The following is a 23039-nucleotide window of genomic DNA, read 5'->3' as shown; positions in this document are numbered from 1 at the left end:
TATCACAAGAGCCTCCAACTTAAACACTTGGGGAGGAACCAGATTTCCTAAGTGCAGGTTCACCTTCCAGGGCCTGGCCCGGTGCACAGGGACAGCAGGCAAGGGGCTGGCAGCAGCTGAACTGCTGCCAGCGAGCACAAATCAAGGCTACAAGAAGAGTTTTCATCTCCCTCGAGCATTTCACGGCTTTTGGGACGTGGGAACTAACTCCTGGTATCTGCTGTCCAGCAATGAACGGGTGGAAAGGATGAAGACTTCCATGAAATGAGGAAAGGGATATATTCACATGGAGATCGCAGTGACACAAGAAATTACCAACTTAAAGACAAGAACACACGGCTGATGAAGTGAGGAACTTAACTGGAGCTGGAGAGAGTGACAGCAAAAGGCAAAGCCCACATTACCTCTCGGATCCGGGGGTACCAGATGTGCTCCGTGTGCAGCAGCTCTGCTGTTCCGTTTGCAACTGCTACATCTTCCAAAGGGACAGAAAACAGGGATTTCTTTTATTGCCCAGCCCCTCTGCCACCATTGCACACAAAACAAATCCCTCCCCAGGCTGAGGCTGACAAGGGAGCCCCAGTTCACACAGAGAGCAAGCTCTGCTCAAATGAAGGCCCAGGAGCCAACCCCTCACTTCTCCCTCTGCTCCAAAGCTCCCAGCAACAGGAAAATGCCCTGATTTCCAGACAGCAAGGTCAGCCAGTTCTCTCCCCACCCCAGTGGGAAATTACTCAGCTGCACCCCAGGAATCACCAACTCCAGCTCGCTGCTGCCCAGTGGAGGTCACTCACTGAAGGAGGTGACCCACGGGCACAGCCCCTCCTGGCAGCTCTGGGAGGTTTAAGGGCCCAGGGAGGAAGATGAACAAAGCTCGCTGTGACAAGAGGTCACTCACTGAAGGAGGTGACCCATGGGCACAGCCCCTCCTGGCAGCTCTGGGAGGTTTAAGGGCCCAGGGGAAGATGAGCAAAGCTCTCTGTGACAATCTGCAGTCCTGGGGAAATGGCTTTGCCACCCAGGGGTATCAGAGAGCTCCTTCCAACAGGCTGGGTGTCAATGACATTTGAATGTGAGTTAGCAGAGATGTACAAACACCCAAATTCATTACTGAGAGTCCAAAGGAGCCCTGGGAAGAGCTCCAGTCAGGAGGGAGCAGCCTGATTATTCCCTGTGCTGCTGCTTCCCACTGCCCCCAGTGAACAGAAAACTGCCAGGGTCATTTCCAGTCCAAGGTGAAGCAAAAGCTCCCATCCCAACCAGGATCTCTTCCCTCTGAAGTTCCAACCTTCCAGGGTGACGACAGCAGCAGAGAAAAGAGTGAAAAAGAACATCCAAATCTTGTCAAAACCTGTCAGGTATGACTTCAGCAGGGGAAAACCCTGCTCTGGAGGTGATGCTGTACATTGCTCAAACTCCCTCCCACTCACAACTTCAAAGGGCTCACTTGGACTGGCTGCTTCCAAATATTTGGAACATTCTGGGAAGGAACACTTGCAGGATGCAAATGGAACACAAGAATTACTTCATGCCACAGTTACAGCTCCTCTGTCAACGTTTTTGTATTTAAAGAAATCCCCAGAAACAGAACTGCACAAGGACAAGTTTAGGAACCTTCTGTGGCAGGTACTGTGACTCTGTAAAAAGAGAGGCTTTAAACATTCCCTGCTCATGACTCCCAGTTTCTACACCAGAGGCTCTGGCAGCTGCACTCCACCTGAGCTGGGCCATTTGTCACTAAAACCTGAACAAGGAGAAACGACAATTACCTGTGTTATTGCACTTCCACTTCTCCAGAGAGAGAATTGCTCTGGCAGGTGCTAAGAATGCAAAAGCGCTGGCCTGGAACAGGGGTAACCTGGTGGGAAGGGAGAGGAGAGATGGTGACACTCTGGGGGTCACTGCAGTGGGTGGGCACCAAACCACCCTCTGCTGGCTGGGAAAAAGAGGATTTCTCACCAAAAACAACCCAGTCACAAAAATACAGACTTCACAAGCCAAAGAGCTGCCAGCACCTGCCTGGAGCTATCAGCCAGGGGCCAGGCACTGGTGGCAGGGTGTGACAGCAGCACAGGGACACAGGGGGACACTGAGCTGGGGAGCAGAGCGATGAAGGTGCAGCTCTCACCACCCCAGCACAGGAACAGCTCTCTCAAGGTGCACCTTTACCATCCCAGCCCTCTGGAGGTGCAGTTTTCACTATCCCAGCTCTCTGGAGGTGCAGTTTTCACTATCCCAGCTCTCTGGAGGTGCAGTTTTCACCATCCCAGCCCTCTGGAGGTGCAGTTTTCACCATCCCAGCCCTCTGGAGGTGCAGTTTTCATCATCCCAGCTCTCTGAAGGTGCAGTTTTCACCATCCCAGCCCTCTGGAGGTGCAGTTTGCACCACCCCAGCCCTCTGGAGGTGCAGTTTTCACCATCCCAGCCCTCTGGAGGTGCAGTTTTCACCATCCCAGCCCTCTGGAGGTGCAGTTTTCACTATCCCAGCTCTCTGGAGGTGCAGTTTTCACCATCCCAGCCCTCTGGAGGTGCAGTTTTCACCATCCCAGCCCTCTGGAGGTGCAGTTTTCACTATCCCAACCCTCTGGAGGTGCAGTTTTCACTATCCCAACCCTCTGGAGGTGCAGTTTTCACTATCCCAGCCCTCTGGAGGTGCAGTTTTCACTATCCCAGCCCTCTGGAGGTGCAGTTTTCACTATCCCAGCCCTCTGGAGGTGCAGTTTTCACTATCCCAGCCCTCTGGAGGTGCAGCCTGCAGGCTCCATCCCTCCCCTCTGCATGACTCTGAGCACACTCATTTTGGAGTGCATGTGTCAATAACTGCTGGGCTGATGGGAGCAGATTAGATGTTCCCAGTGGTTGCCACCAATAAATACAAACACCACAAGAATTTCCAGGTGACATTCTTAGCATTGATGTTTCCACTTCCCAAGAGGTTTCGAGATCTGAAGAGGATCTACCTGCAGCAGGTATGAATTTACTGACCTCACTGCACCTTGTGTAACAAATATCCCAAGGCTCCTCTGAACCATCCCCCAAATACTGACATCAAGGCATGGCCAGGAGATCCCAGGGTGTGACACAGGAATTGGGGGCAGCAGAAAGAACTGCCCAGGCTCAGGGGGAGATCAGAAATGCTCACAAGGAGGAGAAGTGTGGGGGGGAATGGTGAACAGTGAGCACAGGAAAAAATCAAAGCTGTTATTAATGGGAGTTGGGAAGTTCTCAGGAGCAGTTTGGGCCATGGGCAATTTCAAAGCCACCAAATGTTGGAAACTGCACCAGAAACTCAAACTTCATGAACTGCATGAGCCACCCAAGCATGGCTGATGGACAGAACTGCCCCTGGCAGCTCCTCCTCGCAGAAATCCCAGCTCCACCTGCAGGAAGTGATTCAGCCCATCCTGCCAGGCTGATCAGGCAGAGCAGGTGCCCATGGCAGGGCTGCAATACCTGGGACAAGCTGCTACTGCTCCATCCCACCTACACAGCCCCCTCAGAGGTTTGTAAACACACACTGCAAACACATTCCCCAGGGCTGAGCTCACTGCTGCCACGAAACAGCAGCACAGGGCTGCAAAGCCACACCTCAGCACCTGGTCCTGCTGCACTTGTACCTGACACAGGTAACTCCCAAAAGAATCAGAATGCTGGGGATCTTCCCCCTAAGCCAGGTTAAAAAAAAAAAGGAATTAAATTTTTAAATTTTTTGTAACAAATTGTTGAGATTCAGTCAAGCAAGATCTGTCTCCTCCTCAGGGGAGAGCTGCAGGCTGGGAGTGCCTTACAGACAGGTTTGGAGGCAGCCACTCCCTGGCAGGCAGCTGAAGCACCAAAGCTCAGGAGTGGGGTTTGCATTTCAGCCCCAGGCCTGACCATGCAGCTGCTCCATCCTGGCAGGACTGAAGGGAAGAGAGGAGCTCTGCAGGCACCTGGAAATGCCTCACCAGGGTCCCATGTGCCAGGGATGAGAGAGAGCTGGGCCAGGGCAGGGCACAGCAGCAGGGCTGCCACCCTGGCTGGATTGATTAGAGCTGTGCTGGATGGCCTCAGTGCCACTAATTACCCACTAATGAAGCCCTGCCAGAGCTGGGGCTCACTGCACACCCAGAGAATAGCTGGAATTCCTAGAACTGCTCTGGGTACCCAACCTACCCCAGCTCCACCTCGTAATCGAGCTAAATCCCTCTTTAAGAACCCTTAAACCCTGGAATTTGACCTTTGGAAACCTTGATTTGCTGAAATACTTTGCAGTGGACAGACTTGCCAATGAATACTTGCAAATCTCATTGAGAGGCCTGTGCTGCTGTATCCCATTCCCAGCCTTACATAAACCCCCCATCACATGGGCAACAGTTACAAAACATCCCAGCGTGGAAATTTCCTCCCTAAACACGAGATATTTTAACACCCAAACACAATTTCACATTTCTTTAACCCAAAGAAATACCTCTGCAGGTTTTGGTTATTCCCAAAGTTTAGCTCAGCATGTTAAACAGCTGTGCAGTGGGACACAGGCTTGGAAAGATTTATATTTATATTTATATTTATATTTATATTTATATTTATATTTATAGTTAATGTTCTTGCCAACACCAGATTTATACACGGATTTGCCTCCTGGGCTCTTCCATCCTCCTAAGGAGAGGTGAGAGCACCCCTGCCCACCTTTGTTTTGTCCGTAACTCAGAGCAGTTAACAACCAAACCCAAATTATTCAGGGTTGGGAGGTAACAGACAGCGCCAAGTTCCCCTCACCATTTTTCCCTGCCTTTTTCACTCGCCAGCCCTTCAGAGGATTTGCTGTAGGACTGATCCCAACCACCTAAAAACTGCCAAGAATTTCATTCAAGCAATTACTAAAACCACCCCAGTCAGCCCCTCTTTACCAAGGTGTGTGAATTGTTCCTCTCCCAGGACACTTCTGCCTTCTCTGCTCTGCTGGGTTTCCTCTCCCTTTGTGTTATTTCAGATCCACCTTTCTTTGGGGAGCAGCTTTTTAAAAGCTCTCCCTGACTGCTGCTGTTAATTTTGTTTTTCTGGAAGTCCCCCCACTCCTGGATCCTGAGAAACCCCAAATGTCCATGCCCAGGCTCACCTGCAGCCCAAGGTGGTCTGCAGCAGAAATCAATCAAACCCCCCCAGTCAGCCCCTCTTTTCCAAGGGGTGTGAATGAATTTTTGCCCCCCCAGAGCCCTCCTGCCCCTGTGCAGCCCCAGCTTTCTGTCCCAGGCTCACCTGCAGCCGAAGGTGGTCTGCAGCAGGGTGGTGATGCCCACGCAGAAGAAGATGGTCCCGATGAGCTGGCTGGTGGCCCACTGGTCGAAGCCCACGCACATGGCATCGGCCAGCAGGAAGGGCACGGCGATGGTCCCGCTGAAACACGTCAGGTAGTGCTGGGGGCACAGGGGTGAGTGCTGCAAACCAGCCTGCCAGCCAGCCTCAGCAGCTGACACCAGCCCCAGGGCTTTGGGGGCTTCAGAGGAGCTGAGCTTGGAGTCAGACAAGCTTCACTGGAGGTAATCAGAATAACTGGGGAGGCCTTGATGGAGTCGGGAGTTAGTCATTAACTAATAACTGATTGCTTGTCAGCACAGTGTTGGGCTAGCTGGGTTTGAAATACAGAATTATACAAAAAACATTCTGTATTCTTATTGTTATTCTGATAAATAGCTCTTAGGAACATAAGAAAATTGTCTTTAGGAACATCAGACAATTGTGGACCTCCTCTGTTCTGAACCCAACTGCAGGCAGGGAATGGGAGCTCTACCATTTCTCATATTTTTATTGAAAAGGCAGAAAGGTCAGGAGGAGGAAGACTTCATTTACTTCCTCATTTTGGGACCCCTCCCCATGAAAGGGACCAGGACCCATTTCAAGGGACAAGCTACTCATGCTTAATGGTTTTTGAACTAATTACCATGGGGAGCAGGGAATGGGATGTGCCAAAGTGATGAATATTTGTATTCTGGGTATTCAATGCCTGTATAGATAAAAGGCCTCTGCAATCACTGGGTGGGTATTTGGGAGCTATCCCACAATAAACACTCACTTTCTCAATTTAAACTGTCAGAGAGTTCTTGGATACGGGTACCAGATCAATATCCACATTGGGAATGGGATATACCAAAGTTGTGAATATTTGTATTTTGAATATTCAGTGCTTTATAGATAACAGGGCTCTGTAATCACCTGTAAATTGGGTGTGTGTTTGGGAGCTATCCCACAATAAACACACACTTTGGAACTCTAAACTGTCTGAGAGTTCTTGTCAGTCACACTTGGATATCTGTACTAGATCAATATCCATATTTTTAATAATCAAGCAGCTTCTCTCCCTGCCTCTGAAGCCCCAGCAGAGCTCCCCCTCCCTGAGCTTTGCTTGCAGTGTTTCTCGTGATCCTGATGTGGGGATTTCTGATTTTTGCCATTTCTGAGGCTCCTGAAGCACTGCACCCTGCTGAGGAGGCACCAGGTAAGTGCAGAGAGCAGCCTCCCACTGCCCCACAGCCCCTGGCTCACACACAGGACTCCTCAATTCCTCCTCCACCCAAGCACACCAAAGCAAAGCAAACCAACAGATTTCCACCATACTCCACACACGAGTGAGAACATAATTCCTGCAGAGCTGCCTGGCCCTGAGGAAAAGGCAGCAATAAAAAGGATGCTTTGGAATGTGTTTGTTTGGAGATCTCAAGGTCCTCCACAGAGATGACCAAATTCTGAGCATTCCTGAGGGCCAGATGTTATGGCCACTGCAGGAGGGAAGGAGATGGGACTGGAGCTGCTCTGCTGCCCATAAGCAGAGCCTGGGCTGGAGGAAGCACCTGCTCGTGCTCCAAAGGCAAGGTGATGCTCTCAGGGCTGAAATAACTGCAGTAGCAGCTTCAATATTCAATGTTTCAGGTCTAAACCCTTCTCTCTCTCCCTCTCTAACTCCAGAGGTGCCCAGTGTCCCTTGGGAAGGCCACCCCTGAGCCTCTGCTCACTCATTCACCAAGAGCAGCTTTTAACTCAATAAATATTTGAGTGACTCTCACAAATGCATGAGCTGAAAACTGAAATCCTTCTCAGAGCAGAGATCTGAGTGTGATCAGCCTGGGAGAAACCTCCCAACACCTTCTCCAAAATCCTTCTCAGAGCAGAGATCTGAGTGTGATCAGCCTGAGGAGAAACCTCCCAACACCTTCTCCAAAATCCTTCTCAGAGCAGAGATCTGGGTGTGATCAGCCTGGGAGAAACCCCCCAACACCTTCACAATCCTTCTCAGAGCAGAGATCTGGGTGTGATCAGCCTCAAAGAGATCTGAGTGTGATCAGCCTCAGGAGAAACCTCCCAACACCTTCAAAATCCTTCTCAGAGCAGAGATCTGGGTGTGATCAGCCTGGGAGAAACCCCCCAACACCTTCCTCGACAGGTGAGAGTGGAGAATGATAAAACACACACACACACACACACACACACACACACAATGACCTGGACAGAAAATCCTCAGCAAACTCTGAAAGGCACAGAGGCAAAAGCTGTCCCAGTCTGGGGATGTACCTGCAAGCCCAGGAAGATGCAGAGGTACCAGGGGGGAACATCTTCAATGGTGTAAATCATGTCAGTCCTCTGGGCATCCAGGCTGCCACTGCTGTCCAGGGTCTCTGCCAGGGAGCTCTGCAGGAACAAGGGGCACCAGCAGGTTAGTGCTGCACAGAACAAAGGGAATTTCAGCTGCCAGGCACTCCAAGGCTGCTTCAGGAGCTCTGGTTTGTGACAATTTCCAAGCCTTTCCCATCCAGCTCCTGAATTTGTAGCCAACATGTTCCCTTCTGAACACTCCCTGCTTTAGTTATAATTGCTGATTTATGACAGAACTGATCTGGCAGCCAAAAGGTGCCCAAAAATGGATTCATCATGACAAGGCTGTTAAAAAACCCCACGAAACCCCGAAACCACAAAAACAACCAGAAAAAGAAAATAGGGAAGAATTGGAACTAAGAAGAAGAGCTCTGTCCTTGCATCAGAGACCAAAATCGCTGGCAAAAATAAATCCTCATTATGATAATTGCTTCCCTGCCTTGCTCTTACCCAATTCCATCTTGGTTAACCACTTTTAGCCAAAGAATTTATAATTCCCCTTCTTCCCCCTCATTTATGCAGTCAGGAAAAATGCTGATTATTTACTGCACCCAAATTAATCCCCAACCAATTTGTATCAGCCAAGAATTCCTCCAGGAATTTCAGTTCCCCAGGAATTCATGCAGTGCCCAGCACTGCCAATGGACAAGTGAGCACAGACATTCACACATCAACACCCCTGAGACCTCCCAGTAAAACAGGGGCCAGCTCTGCCCTTCCTCTGTCCCAAATAAGAGGAATCTGGTTTGGAAATTCCTGAGAACAAACCCACAGCACAACAACAGAAGCAGGAGGAAGTATCAGATGTTGTAATTTCAGACCAAGCAGCTCAAAAATGACCTTACACAAGAGCTGCTCTGCCCTAGTCCAGCCCAAGACACCCTGAGCCCACGTGAGCTCTCTCACACAGAGCTGGGAGCTCTGCCAGACCCTGACTGCCCCAAATGGTCTCCACTTCTCCAAAACCCCACCACATCCAGGGCTGGGCTGAGGCCAGCAGCCCACGTGAGCCTGGCACTGCCCTCCCAGCTCTGCTTCTGCAGGCAGAACAAAGCCCAGAACATTCCAGGTCAGGGGCTGCAGGTGGGCACAGTGCTGAGGCTGCTGCAGCAGAAATGCAGAGTGCAGAACCTCTCATCTGAGAGAGCTCCTTTGAGCAGTGCTCTCCCCTCCTGCAGCCCCAGTGACAGCAGCCAGGGACTGAAAAAGGAACAAACTCTCTCCTGACCCAATTCCCAAAAAAAAAAAAAAAAAAAAAACCACGTGGAAAAAATCAGGAATTTGAGCCATGGAATGGCTGGGGTTGGAAAAGCCCTCTCAGGTGTGAGCAGCAACACAGCAGCAGCACCCTGGGCACCACCACACCACACCCACACATCTGTAACACCTCTGGGGATGGGCACTCCACCACTGCCCCTCCCAACCCTGACCACCCTTCCCACAGAAAAATTCCTCCTGCTGTCCAGCCTGGCCCTCTCCTGCTCGGGCTGCAAGGACCTTGGGGCCCAGTGCCACCCTGCCACGGGCAGGGACACATTCCTTCCATCTGCTGAACAATTCCCACACATTCAGGAATTGTATCTTTCGTTTTCTGTCCTGTGGGATACTTTTGGATTTACAATTAAACAATATCCTACAAATTTAAAATAGCAAAGGAAGCCAGAACTGTGTTGTTGCTGTGAGGGAAGGAACTGGGTGATGGTTTAGCTGCCTGAGGGGTTTATTTTGGACTAGGTTGTGGGTTGAGGGCTTTTCTTGAGATTTCTGGAGAAAACAACAATGAAAACAACAATTCCACTGTCCCAGGCTGCTCCAAGCCCCATCCAGGCTGGCCTTGGGCACCTCCAGGGCTCCAGGGGCAGCCAGAGCTGCCCTGGGCACCTGTGCCAGGGCTGCCCACCCTGCTCCTGCACTGGCAGCCACAGCAAGGCTTTAACTCCAGGAGAAATGCTTCCTCTGGAGCTCAAGGTCTCTTTGAGGTGAATTGTTCTCCATCACCCACAGCTCTGATCCCACGGGTCAGCTGGGAGGGAGGGAGGCACACGTTTGGGAAAAGCAGGAACACTCAGGTGTCTGGAGATGGCTTATCTCATTGCACAACCCAGCCCAACACCTCTGGCTCAAGGCTTTTATCAGATTGTGCCTCTCCCCTCCAGCCCAGCACGCTCCAAACATCAGCCACCAAAGACTCTGAGAGGTAACAAAAAGCTGCCCCTGAAATGGAGTGTGGCAGTGAGACACCTGGGCAGGCTGAGCTGGGAGGGCCCCAGGCCCCCCTGGAACCAGCCCTGACAGACCTCTGGCTGCTCAGGAGATGTTTTAGATCTGAAATTCAGGAGTGAAAGCATCAACTGCATCCCCTGGGGTCACCCCTGCCCCAAGAGAAAGCACAGCCTTGAAGGAAGCAGTATCATGATGATGTCCCTGCTTGGAACCAGGAGTTTTGTTCCTGTTTCTATCAGAATATTTGAAAAACTTGGGTCAGGCTGAGTTGGACTGAACATTTCAGAAGTTCAGATTTCCCATAATCCCCATCCTTGTTTAAACAAAAGCTCAGACTCCACCATCTCAGCCTGCAGGGTCCTCACTGAACAGACCCAGGGAATGGAAGAATGGAGGAAAAAATCTGGAAAAATCCCAGCCAAGGGCATGAACTGCTCCAGCATTTCCTGAGTCATGGCCCAGTGCTGCACCCAAAGTGTGACCAGGAGTCACGAGGGCAGAACTGCCTGGGGAGATGTGAATGTGCAAGTCAGCAGCTCTGGGCCAGGAAAGCTCCCAGCCAGGGGCACAGCAGCAGGGTGAGCTGCCAGCCCAGTACCTTCTCTGCTATGCCATTCTCTGTGGTGTAGATGGCCATCAGCTCCGTGTCCTCTGTGTCCTGGTCACCACTGGACGTGGCGCCACCGTTTATCACAACCTTCAAAAGGAACAAAAAGAGAAATAGGTGAAGCTTTTAAAATCAACATTTCCTCTGCCATCCCAGCTCATACGTCAGTTTTCTCTCTGGGCACTTGACATCTGGCTCTGAGCAAGGCATCATTTCTGCAGCAGCAGGGACAGAGAGCACAGAGAGCACACAGAGCTGGCTCTGTTACACACAAACATTCAGAGCTTTGTCACTGCTCATGGGAAGGAAGGGTTTGTGCACCTGGAGCAGCATTCCCTGCCCTGGGCTCACTCACAGCCAGGGTGAAGAGGTGGAGTGTTGGACCCATCCTCATATTTGCTCTGACCACGGGGTGCTGCCTGTCCTGGGACCAGGGAATGAGCACACACAGCAGGGCTGGCTGTGCTACACAAAAATTCAGAGTTCTGTCACTGACTGCCCATGGAAATGAGGGTTTGTGTTTCTGAAATACACCTCATGTGGAGCATCACTCCCTGCAGGGCTGGGTCACTCACAGGCAGGGTGAAGAAGGTGGGGTGCTTGGACTCATCCTCGTATTTGCCCTCCGTGGAGCCTCCTCCTGCCTCCACCGACTTGGCCGTGGTGTTCTTGCCAATCCCCATGGTTTCCAGCACGTCCAGGACTTGCATCCAGCACCCAGGAGGTGCCTCTGGGACAGCCAAGAATGAAGAACAGCTCCTTATTCCAGCAGCAGCAGCAGCAGCAGCAGCTCCAGGAGTCACTCAGGAGCTCAGTAATCCAGCTGGGACATCAGTGTGTCCTTTCCATCAATGGCTCCTGGGAGAGAAAGGAGAAATTGTTGTTTTCAGGAGGGAAATAAGTCAGTCCCATCATCTGAAGGAGTTTCTAGGAGGGAAATAAGTCAGTCTCATCCTCTGAAGGAGTTTTTAGAAGGGAAATAACTCAGTCCCATCATGTGAAGGAGTTTTTAGAAGGGAAATAAGTCAGTCCCATCATGTGAAGGAGTTTTTAGAAGGGAAATAAGTCAGTCCCATCATGTGAAGGAGTTTTTAGGAGGGAAATAAGTCAGTCCCATCATCTGAAGGTCCTGAGTTTGCTCCTCCCAAGGGGCACCACTGTATGTTGGTTCTTGGCCTCTTTACTTCTGTTAAAGTTGGGATTAAAGGCACTTGAGATGACAGTTCACATTCAGACTTCAATATTGATTATTTCACATCTGTATTGCAAGTCCTGAGTTCTGCTAAAGCTAAAAAAGGTGAGCTATCTTTCCACTCAATTAAGAAATTACACTTAGATTATTTTTACTTTTAACCTAACAACTGATCACTCAAAGTCTGCAATGTGGCCTTTTTTATCCAGTGACACAATACCACCCACACTTATGAAGAAGAATGACACAGAAAATCCAAGTTTTGCAACCTGTGGTTGCTGAGCTCTAAACAGAGAACGCAGCTGCCAACACCTGCAGGTGAAACTGGGTCAGGTACAGGTGAAAGTACAGGACAGAACCTGAAAAATGGCCTCCTGAAAGCCACAAAAAGTGGAATTTTCTGCACCCATCCAAGCAGCAGAACCCACTCCCTCTGGTGTTACTTCAAAAGGAAGTTAATGATGGGTTCAGCTGAACCCTAAGGGGGAAACACAGCTCATGGACACTCAAATGCAGGTTTGGATTGGAAAAAAAGAAGCAGAACTTGGGTTTTTCCTGAAGACTCCCTTCCAGATGCTGCTCAGGAAATGCCAGCAGCTCCTGCCTACTGTAACTGCAGTAATGACTGAACTTGAGGAAGATTCTTCTGCTGAGGGCAAATCAGGGCTGTACTCATATATGAACGCTAATATTTTAGAACCTCTTAATAGCTGTTAATTGCCCATGTGCTGGGAAATTCTGCTTCCTTGAGGTGAAAGAAATATTAAAGCTTTCAAAGCAATGTAGGTGTCTCCTGAAAAGTCACATAAAAAAGACAATTTGGGCACTGAGATCCCCTGAAGCATTAATTAAATCAATATGGAATGGAAGGCAGTGCCTGCAAATCAGAGTTAAGATTTGTTTATGAGAGTAAATATTAAGGTAGCATAATTAATTAGCTCTCACTTGAAGACTGAAGGAGAAGACTGGTTTGAACACTCACTGTCTTGCTCTGGAAAAAAGCTGCCATTCCCAATTTCACAGAGCTCCTCTTCAAAGAGCAGCTCAGGGCAGAGGAGACAGGTCCTGCTTAAAGGTTAAAGGTTTGGGGGCACTGGGGGCACTGGGCTGGGATTTTTGGAGGGGTTTTTTGTTTGCTTTCACTGCAGAGCAACGTGGATTTTATTTTATTTTTTTTTCCTAGCACACAAGAACAAAGAGAAAAGAATCTGCCTTGTTCAGTCAGGGCAGACGTGTTCTGTTCTCCAAGAAAATCAGAGCTGGAGACGGGCGAGGCTGAGTCTGGCAGCTCTGTCCCCTGGGACTGGGAAGGGAAAGGGCAGCACCTCCCTCAGCCAGAACCAATAAATAAATGTGGGCCAGGGAAGCTGCCAGGCCCAGGATCTGCTCTTAGGTGCCCTGGCACCAAGCAGCATCTCTGCCATGGCTGCTGCCTGCTGGAGCAGCCCTGGGAAGGGCAGCAGGACAGCCAAGCTTGCCTTGGGCCATGGATGGCCGAGAGCTGACACTCCAGAGCTGAGATAACAACTCCCAGCTCCCAGGCAGAACCCCCCAGCGCTGCTTCTCCTAAGGACAGGGAGGGTTTGTGTCACCAGGGGTTGCTCCAAGACAAACCAAGAGGAGTTTCCCAGCTCTTCTTGCTTCCACCCAGCAATTCCAATTGCACTTAATGGCACAGATGATCATCCAAGGTTTCTGGAATGCTTTGATTCTGCAATCAGGAGCGTCAGAGAGGAGAAGATAAACTCTGCTGCTGCCCAAAGCTCTCTGGGAGAGATCACTCCCTATCAGCCCCCTGTCCCACCACCTGAGTCAGGGATTTTTACAGCCCTCCAGAGCAAATCCAGCTCCTCGGGAGCTGAAAAGAGAGAGAGATAAAGCAAAAGAGATAAAACCCATTGAGCACGGGCAGGTTGACTCAGCACAGCCCATCACCTGCAGCCCGGGGTCCAATGGAAAGGCTGGAAGTGAAATGTGCCAGGACTCACCTTCCCACAGGGATCGCCTCCAGAGCACACAGAAGGCCAGGAGGGGCCAGGGGTTTACAGGGCTGCAGATAAGATTAGGATTTACACCAAGGGCAGGGGAGAGCCCAGGTGCAAGTTCAGGAGGAAAAGCCTCCTGGCCAGGGAGAGGCCACCCTGCACCTCCAACATCAGCAAAAGGCTCCTCCAGCCCCAGAGCCAGCAGAAGAGGACAGGGAGAGGTGGCAGGGTCTGGTCTGACACAACATCACCTCCTCAACCCCCAGGACCAGCCAGCACACCTTCCCTTTGCCAAGGCTGCTGCTATTTCATTTAAACAAATCAGGATGCGTTTCAAAGCTCATGGAAAAAAGATAAAAGCCATCAGAGATACAGAGATCTACAATGCAAGGCTGTGTTTAAATTTAAATGCTCTTTTGTCCCCTGCAAGTCTCTGCTCTGAAACCTCCACCACAAATCAAAACATCCACTGGAGCACAAAGGTTTTCCTCCAGGAAAATCTGCCCCTGAAAAGCTCCCACTTCAGTAAAAACCCCTTTTTTATCATCTCTTCAGCAGAGCCAAGGGTTAAGTGGGCAGGACAGAAGGTGCAGACAGACAAAGAGCTTATTGCCACAGCAGGGAACAGTGGCCATGACCCCCCAGAGCAGGACACAGACACCTCCCCTGCATGCACTGTTTCCTTTCACAGCACTGCACACAGCTCTTGGCTGAGGCACACACAGATATTCCCTGGACCAGATCTGCTGCTGTGGCAGCTCCTCCCTGCACTGCTTTCAACATCAAGATTGAATCCAGGGCTGGCAAAGCAAAGACTGGGGAGAAGAGAGCCCACCTGACCTCCAGGCTGTGACATGCCTGGCAGCTGGGAAGTTCTTGGGGCTCTTCTCTCCTTTTGGGTTGATTTGGGTTTTTTTAAACTCCTCTTAGAAGAGTCACTGCTTTGCCAGGTGCTGCTGGCCTGGCAGCACCAGGACTGGGCATGGTCATGCCCAGGACATGGCAGTGCTGGTGTAAAGCTCGTCTGCAATGAGCAGACCTCGAGATTTACCCTCTGGAGGAAGCTCAGGCTCCCCCATGACTTCCAGCCCTCGAAATTACAGTTTTGCCAGAGTGAAACCAGTCCTGTGTAGTCCCTGATCTGCCAAACTCAACCCAAAACCCTTCTAAAACCACGAAGGCTGAATTCCAGCTGGACCCTCAATTTCCCTCAGCTGAGCTGAGCCCACCACCCAGTGACACCCAAAATAATTTCACACTTTCCCTGTCCCTTCAGACAATCCCTGCCAGTCCCTGTGGGGAATCAGCCAGGGATTGGCCTGGATTTGGGGGCCCTTCCCTGCTGCACAAGGGGAACGTTCCCAAAGGAAGCACAAGTGTGGTGGCAGAAGCAGCTGGGGATGGGACAGCCCATGCCTGGCTGTGTCCCATGTCCCACCTCCTGAGGAGGAGCGGTGGCACAGCCAGCCAGGACCTTCCTGGCTGCCACAGATGGCTGAAGAGCCAAAACACCTCTGGCTGTTGCACCCACTAAGGAGATTAGAATCAAATTAAGGTCACTGCTTAATTACCATCACCAATTTATTATTTTAATGAGCTGTCAGGCTCGTGTGAACAGACCAACTTTCCCTGCAAGCAGAGATGATGCTCAGCCAGCTTCTGTCCCACTTGAGGTGCCTGGGGAGTTTCAGCACCTCCCTGGCACTTCCAAGTGCCTGGCACCTCTGGAACTCGGGCACATGATGTGTCTGAACACAACCAAGGCATCCTCTAGGCCTGAGATTGTGTTCTTGGCAGCAGACAGGAACAGAGACGTGGAGAGGGACACGGACTGACTCCCTTGAAAAGAGAACTCTGCCGCTCACAGGTGTCCAAAGGGTGCTGGATGTTTTCCTAGGAAAAAGGTCCTCCCCAGTTCAAAACATTCCACAAGCCTCTCGTCAGCCAGGTTAAAAAAGCTCAACAAATACTTCAAGGATGCAATCCAAGTCCTGTCTGCAGAACCACAAGCACAAATCCAACTGCTCCATGCCAGACCTGTGCCCGGACATGGCACCTGGGAGGTCCCACCCACTGTCCACACAGGCAGGGAGTGCCTCAAAGGCATTTCTTCTGCCTCCCAGGGCTTGTTCACCATCTCACAGATGTGAAGAAGGTGCCCAGAACCCACACTTTTCATTTTCTCTTGCTCCTGCTCCAGTCTTGGGGGGAGTTTTTCCTCGGGGAGTTTGGAGCAGCCTCTCTGGTCCCAGGAAACTCCTGATTTGTCTTTAGCAGGGGCCTCTCCAGTTCCTTCCCACCAACTGAAGCTGCACTGAAATGCCACCACATCCTAAAAGCTCCAGAGATTTCCCCCTGCACTGAACCACATCCCCAACAAGGAAAGCAGACTCCAGATTTCACCAACACCACAGTTCATCTTTACCTGCAGCAGAGACAAATGAAATGCTGCCACATACCCAAATTCCTAACATCTGACTCCTAAAAATCTCAGTTTAGGCTTTAAAAAGAACTGATGGAAATTTAAGAAGCTTCTCTCTTCACTTCAAGCAGCTCTTCAAAGCACAAACAAATTCTTTCTTTGGAGGCACTAATGAATTTTAAAGTAGTTGGTATTTTGACTGCCATCCAGATCGGTGCTTTAATAACTGACCAACGCTATTAGGGCAAGTCTACACAAAGCTAAGCAGCAAAGTTATGCCGAGCTCAAACCTTCCCTGTATTTAAAGCACATTAGCTAAATCTCATTAACTTCCCGTGTGAATGAGCTTGTTGAGGAGGGGACTTAAATCCAGCTGAATGAGGTGTTTACCAAAGGATCTCACAGCTTTCAAAACCCACAAGTTTGGTTAGTCAAGTTATTGACTGAGAGCTTAGTTAGGCTGGGATTCTAAACCAGATTAGCTGAAAATTCTAAACCAGAAGAGCTGAAATTTCTAAACCAGAAGAGCTGAAATTTCTAAACCAGAAGAGCTGAAATTTCTAAACCAGAAGAGCTGAAATTTCTAAACCAGAAGAGCTGAAAATTCTAAACCAGAAGAGCTGAAGATTCTAAACCAGAAGAGCTGAGTGTTTCCAGCATCAGTCCCCCTGTTTGATCAGAACACTGCTGGCCAAGCAGCTCCCACCCATCTTTCACCCCATGACTCCCATTTTCTGGTCCCAAAGGCAGCAGTTTTGCCCAAATTCTGTGCAGAGCATTTGCCACCCTCCTGGAGACCCCAGCAGTGGGCAGGGATGAGCAGCTGGGAGAGGGAATTCCAAAGCAGCGCAAGCAGAAGGTGGGAAATGACAATTCCTGCTGGGAGCTGACACCTGCAGAGCTCTCCAGATCAGGGTAAATGAAAATTAAATAAAAATTAAATAAAAAATTAAAATAAAAATTAAATCCTGTCTCGCTGCTCCCTCAGCCTGCCCTGGAGCTCAGCACCCCTCAGGCTATGGCACACAGGAATTTGATTTATAATGCTGTGGAGTCCTTAGGGTCTCCTGGGGAGAATTAATAATTTGGCCATTCTGATACCTCCCTGTTATTACCAATATTAATGCACAGCTCGTTAAGCTCCTTCATGGCCCTCAAAGCAACCTGAGCTCACACTGGCTCCTTTCTCAGCCTGCTTTGTACTTGGACTTGGCACCTTGATGAAAGCTCCCTTCTTTCCAAGACTTTAATCACGTTAAAACAAAGGTGGAGTTAGAGACTCATCTAGGAAAAATTCCATTTATTAAGCAAATCGAGGTAATGTGCCAATTTTTCAGCTCTGAATGTGAAGCGCCTTCCCAAGGGCTGAGGCATCCCTGGGGCTCCTTTGGAAAGGGAACAGCTTGAGCCCAGTAATCAACACAAACCCAGCAAATAATCCCACACTTGAAAAGTCTTACACTGAGTTATCTGTGAGGCTTGTCTGGAAATAAACACTTCCATTTAGCATAACTGGTTAGGATTTGGAATGAATCAACTTTCAGAAACTAACCAAGATGCTGTACCTTTGTGCTCTAGCTTTCTTAAAATCTCTTTTACTACACCAATATCAGATAGAATTTTCCCGTTTTAGAGATTAAAAGGAAAGCAAAGTTTACACATAAACAGAAAAGAGCAAATACTTTTGAGATGGTAGATATCTCTTTTTACAGTGATTCTAAAATGAGAAATTAAGCCCTGAAACCTTTAAGACACGGAAAGTTAGTTACTAACACCTGCAAATCCACCACTTTAAAGTTTCTTATTTCATAATGCTGACACCAAACCAGCTGAATTTTTGCAGCCATCCCCACCAAGGCAAACCTGCACCGAGCTCTCGGAGGCGCTCCCGCAGCAGCAGCAGCAGCAGCAGCAGCAGCAGCAGCAGCAGCAGCAGCAGCAGCAGCAGCAGCAGCAGCAGCAGCAGCCTGCAGGATGCAGGCATTCATGCCCCAGGAGCACTTTTATCCCCCTTTTGTACTTGCCCGTTGTGTAACTGCTCCCAGCCCACAGGGGCAGGGCAGGAGGCAGCACCTGGTCACTCCTGGTTACTCCCCTGTTACTCCCCGGTTACTCCCCGGTTACTCCCCGGTTACTCCACGCCTCCGCCGGGTTTAGGCAAAGCAGCCTGGCCACAAACTCCGGGGAGAACACACAGGCAGAGCCCCCATGGCACAAATATTTCCAGCACAAATACTTCCAGCAGCAGCTGCACCCAGCACAGGGATTTTCTCGGAGTGCTCTTCCCCGAGCCCCCCCCGGTGCAAACGGCACGGAAATGTTTTTATCAGCAAACTGGACAAATGTTCAGGAGGTCCCTGAGCTCAGAGCTCTTCCCTGAGCCCAGGGTCAGCGATCCACAACCTCCCAGGAACTGAAACACCCAGGACTCTGCTGGGCTCCTCCACTTCCCCGTGGAAAACGCTGAGTAACAGTGATGGGCACAGGGCAAAGGGAAATGGAGCAGGAGAAGTGAAAGCTTTGGAACAACAACAAAACCAACAAGAACTAAAGTCAGGGTTGCCAAGCACTGGAACAGGTCGCCCAGGGAAGTGGGTGAGTCCCTGTGCCTGGAGGAGCATAAAAGCCATGGAGATGTGGCATTCAGGGCATGCTTCAGTGGGGGATGTGGCAGGGCTGGCTTAAGGCTTGGACTCGATCTTAAGAGGTCTTTTCCAACCTAAACAATTCAAGGATTCTAAACCTGCTTCCCATGGATCTCCTCACCCCACTCCCTTTGTGCTGGAGCACAGCCCTGCCTAAGGCTGTCCTTACACTCCTGAACATCACCTTGTCATTTCACTCATCCCCATTTCCCTTTCCAAAGGATTAACGAGACACCATCACCCTACAACCGACCCTGAAGCCATAACCAGAACAGGCCAGGGAGCAGCTTCTGCCTGGATTTACTGGAATCAACTCCACCCCTTGCTCCCAGCCCAGAGCGGGCCAGGAGCAGAGAGCTCCAGGGCACCAAGGTGAGCTCACCATACCTGAAATGCCCTTTTTGCAGCCCAGTGTGGGGAGGCAGGGACAGGCTGCCAGTGCTGTCCAGCCCCCCAGCTCCAGGAGCACCCAGGTCCATCCAGCCCCCCCCAGCTCCATCCCCCCCCAGCTCCATCCAGCCCCCCCAGCTCCATCCAGCCCCCCCAGCTCCATCCAGCCCCCCCCAGCTCCAGGAGCACCCCCAGCTCCATCCAGCCAACTCCCCAGCTCCATCCAGCCCCCCCCCAGCTCCATCCAGCCCCCCCAGCTCCATCCAGCCCCCCCCCCAGGTCCATCCAGCCCCCCCAGCTCCATCCAGCCCCCCCAGCAGCCGGATCTGCTGCTCCCTGCTCGGGGCTGGCTCCAGGCTGGATGTGCTCGGTCCCACAGCAAAGAGATGCTGAAAAGATTCCCCCTCTGTTTGCTCCTTTTCCAATGATTAGATCCTTTCCTTTCCTCCTTCTGCCTTCCAAAGGATTTCACAAACACAAATATCTTAATTTCAATGTAAAGAAACCTTCGAGCCCTTAACACAACCACCACCAAACTTTAGGACCATGAAACACCAACTGCTGTACCCAGACTGGCTGAAGATCACTGATCTGTAACACTTTAGGGAAAAAAGGGCTGGAAATTGTTTTAGATTCAAGGTATTTGATGTGCTCACAGGGAGCTCAAGAACTGAGTGATCAAGAGCAAGAGGAAAACTTTAGGTTTTGAGAGAAGTAAGCCATTTGCTTTGTTACTCCAATGTCCAACTGCTGTTTAATCCAACTAGTTTTTTTAATAGTTGAATTAAACAATGCCAGGGACTCACTTCTTGCTCTGAACATCACAGTTCAAGGTATAACTGAGTTCAATTCAATTAAAATTCTTCAGCATGCAATCAAAGACTTGTCTATTTACCTTGCAATTAGAACTAATCGCTCCAAAATTCATCATCAGTGAGTGGAGAATTTCAACATTCAAACAATTAATTTCTGATTACTCTGCATTTACACTCAATCCAAAGGAACACCTGCCAATCTGGGTACCTCCACTCCAACCCCAGCTGCCAGGGTTGATGTCAGGACAGATCCAAGTGGGCTGTGGGGTTACAGCTCCCTGGAGTGAGCAGGGACTGGAACCACTGTCCCTGCAGCAGAATGCTACCTCCAAATGCACTGGATATTTCCCAGAGCAGCTTCCCAACTGCTGTGGAAGCCAGGTGGGAATGAACAGCTGAGAGCTGTGTGGGGCTGCCCGTTACTGAGGGAGGGGAATCACAGCAGAGGATTTATCTCACTCTGCCTCAGCCCAGGGAGCTTGGCTGTGATGGTCTGACACAGCCACTCATCATTTTTATTACCTGCTTAATATCTGAAATGCAAACTGGTGGAAGCATTTGTACTGCTTGGAAATGTTACTCCTAGGAGGAGCTCACTTTGATTATTATGAGAAAATCCAATTTGCTGCCTTCTTCTCAGACACTCAAGTGCTCATTCTGAGGATGAACCAACACTTCTGAGTGCTCCAGCCAAGTTCTGTTTGCCCTTGGACACCCACTGGTAAACTACTGACAGTGTTCAGGGCTGGAATAGTTACTCTGAGGATTTATTCTCTGCAGTTTTGCAGCATCCAGGCAGATCAAACCCTCCTCTGAAGCCCCCTATTCCCCTGCAGAGGGGTGGCACACAAGGGACGTGTCCCAGCACCAAAATGACAGTAATGCAAGCCAGGCACTGCAAACCCCTGCTAACCAAATCCTCCTCTGAGCCCGCAGTAAGAACAACAAGAACACCCAAAAGGAGAGTGGTGCAGCCTCCCTGCAAGAACATCCTGCTCCATCCTGAGGGTGAGCTGGAGGAAGCTCCTTTCTGACAGCTCAATGAGCCCCCTCACTGCATTTCTGTAGCCATCTCCTAATTTAAGGATTCTTCCTCCCAAAGCCACGGCAAATAGGTGATGTTTTACATCAGCTTACTGAATCAGCAGCCTCCCATGAACACCCTCCAGAACACACCTAACATAACCCAGCAAGCCCAGAAAATAGCATCACACAGGAGCACAATAAATAGATCCACTGCCACCCACAACTGGGAACAGCAGAAAGACTCTGCTATTAAGGCTGAATTTCCAGTGATGTTTATAAATGACTGAATTATGAATTGAAAAAGCACTTACCAGAAGATCTGCTGTAACATGAAAGCATTACTGCTCTTCCCTAGTGCTGACTCAGATCGACACCAGAATTACTGGAACTGCTCTGAAAACCCCCCAGGTAACCCTGGCTCCTACCCAGGGTGTCCCCCTGACCCCACAAATCCCCTCTCCCAGAGAAAGGACACCTCGGGGCAATCCATGGCCAACGAATTCCACATTTCCAGCTGGACAATGCAAGGCTTTGTGGCCACCTTCTGCTCTTAAATCCCTAACTCATCTACATTGTTAAGGTGTTTATTAGGACTTTTCCTGCCACAGTGCATTTTTAAATACTTGAGAGAAGAACCCAGGACCTGAGATGGACATCAAAGCAGACAGAGTTCTGCGTAAAAAGGTAATTACAAGAGGGAAGTGCCTTCAAGAATACCTGTGGATGATTTCTGGGCAAGAAATAAAGAACCATTGTCAAGAAAGAACAACAGAAGAATAGTGAAGCCAAAGCTCTGCACTCCACAGGCACAGATCAAAGCACTTCCAAAATTACTGGAGAAAAATGTGCTTTTTGGGACCTGTTATTGTATTCACCCTGTCCATAAACTAAGACTCCTTTCCTGGAGCTCCAGGTACTCCTGTAATTACAGGCAAAAGCTCAAATCCTTTTTCTTCCAAGAAAAGACAGAAGCAAAGCGTGAGCAACAGGCAGGGTGAGAGGTAGTGAACCGTACCACATTAGCTGGTGTGTTCCCAGATGAGCCTGAACACATCATTACCTCGGTGTATTCCCGGAATCCCCACCCCTGGAACTGCCCAAGGCCAGCCTTGGAGCACCTGGGACAGTGGCAGATGTCCCTGCCCAGGGTGGGTCTGGACAGGCTTTGAGGTCCCTCCTGTCCCGACCCGTTCCCAATTCCACACAGTCAGTCTGCACACTCAGATTTTACCTTTCTCTCCCCATTTTTGGGGCTGCTGATGGTTCCAGAAGGGTGGGCTAAACTCCTGCACAGAAAAATGCAGCAGGCTGTGCAAAGACCATGGAAAGTCCCACCCTTCAGCAGAAGCTGCTGCTATTTTAATTTTCCAAAGGCAAAACACTTCCAGGCACAATCATTTGTTTACTTTTTCATTCAGTACGTCATTTGCTTGGATGCCTAAAAATCACCCTGCACCACACAGTGAGCAGCCAGGCTGAAAACTCCACTGCAAGACTAAATGCTTTAAAAAGGGGGAGGGCCAAGAGCAGATATCCATCGTTTCTGGGCAGTGATCCTGGGATCTCGTTCACAGCTCAGTAATTCCAGCCCAACTCCTCCTCCCACCAATCCCAACCTCCTGCACCCAAAATGAAAAAAAGCCCTTTTAATCTTCAAAGCATGGCCATAAGTCAATCTCAACTTAGCACACTTTTTAATTTTCTTTTTAATTATCCAGTTGGGAGAGTTGTGCCCTTCTTGCTCGGTGACCTTTCGCTCCTTTGGGATTTACTTCTAAATCTTTCCTGGGAATAATCAGGGAATTCTCAGCACTTACAGAGGAAACCTTCCAAGGCTCCGGGGGCTGAGGGGCAGGGCCAGAGTGACTCTCAGGAGTCTCTGCTGGTCCCAGGACAGGATCTTGTGGCTCCAGGACTGCCAGGAGGGCAACCCTGGCACGGCTGCTCCGACCCCACGCTGGGTTTGGAGGTTCTCACCTGGAGCCAAAGCCAAAGCAGCAGCAGCAGCTGGAGCTGGCACGAGGCAGGGCACAGGCAGAGCATCTCTGGGGGTCACAGAGCAAGAACAGATGCCATTATTCACTGTATCAGCAATGAGAGATGCTGAT

General features: G+C 50.1%; 1 protein-coding gene and 1 long non-coding RNA gene across 6 annotated transcripts in view; one reads left to right on the top strand and one right to left on the bottom strand.

Annotated features, from left to right (window-relative positions):
- Positions 1–23039, bottom strand: part of SLC23A2 (solute carrier family 23 member 2) — a 53014-nt gene that overhangs the window by 20693 nt on the left and 9282 nt on the right. Inside the window, exons 1-7 of one of the 2 annotated variants that reach the window (XM_050983142.1) lie at positions 17919–18082; positions 11032–11314; positions 10448–10546; positions 7546–7662; positions 5239–5396; positions 1770–1858; positions 405–475 (exon numbers count right to left, since the gene is read on the bottom strand). In XM_050983142.1, the coding sequence (XP_050839099.1) occupies positions 405–475; positions 1770–1858; positions 5239–5396; positions 7546–7662; positions 10448–10546; positions 11032–11166 (669 nt within the window). In that variant the 5' untranslated portion in view covers positions 11167–11314; positions 17919–18082. Of the gene's footprint in view, positions 1–404; positions 476–1769; positions 1859–5238; positions 5397–7545; positions 7663–10447; positions 10547–11031; positions 11315–17918; positions 18083–23039 lie in introns of those variants that run through there. The other variant, XM_050983143.1, reaches the window with a different exon arrangement.
- On the top strand, positions 1872–4542 carry LOC127060387 (uncharacterized). Of its 4 annotated transcripts, none has more exons than XR_007779375.1 (3): positions 1872–2311; positions 2405–2466; positions 2498–4542. It is a non-coding gene; the product is annotated as an uncharacterized LOC127060387 (long non-coding RNA). The 4 variants fall into 4 exon arrangements; XR_007779378.1 differs by having other exon boundaries at positions 2405–2590; positions 2653–4542; XR_007779377.1 differs by having other exon boundaries at positions 2405–2590; positions 2622–4542.

Source organism: Serinus canaria, chromosome 22 (genome assembly GCF_022539315.1).
Source record: "Serinus canaria isolate serCan28SL12 chromosome 22, serCan2020, whole genome shotgun sequence".
In the NCBI taxonomy this organism is placed as follows: Eukaryota; Metazoa; Chordata; class Aves; order Passeriformes; family Fringillidae; genus Serinus; species Serinus canaria.
This window is presented reverse-complemented; position numbering and strand designations above follow the sequence as displayed.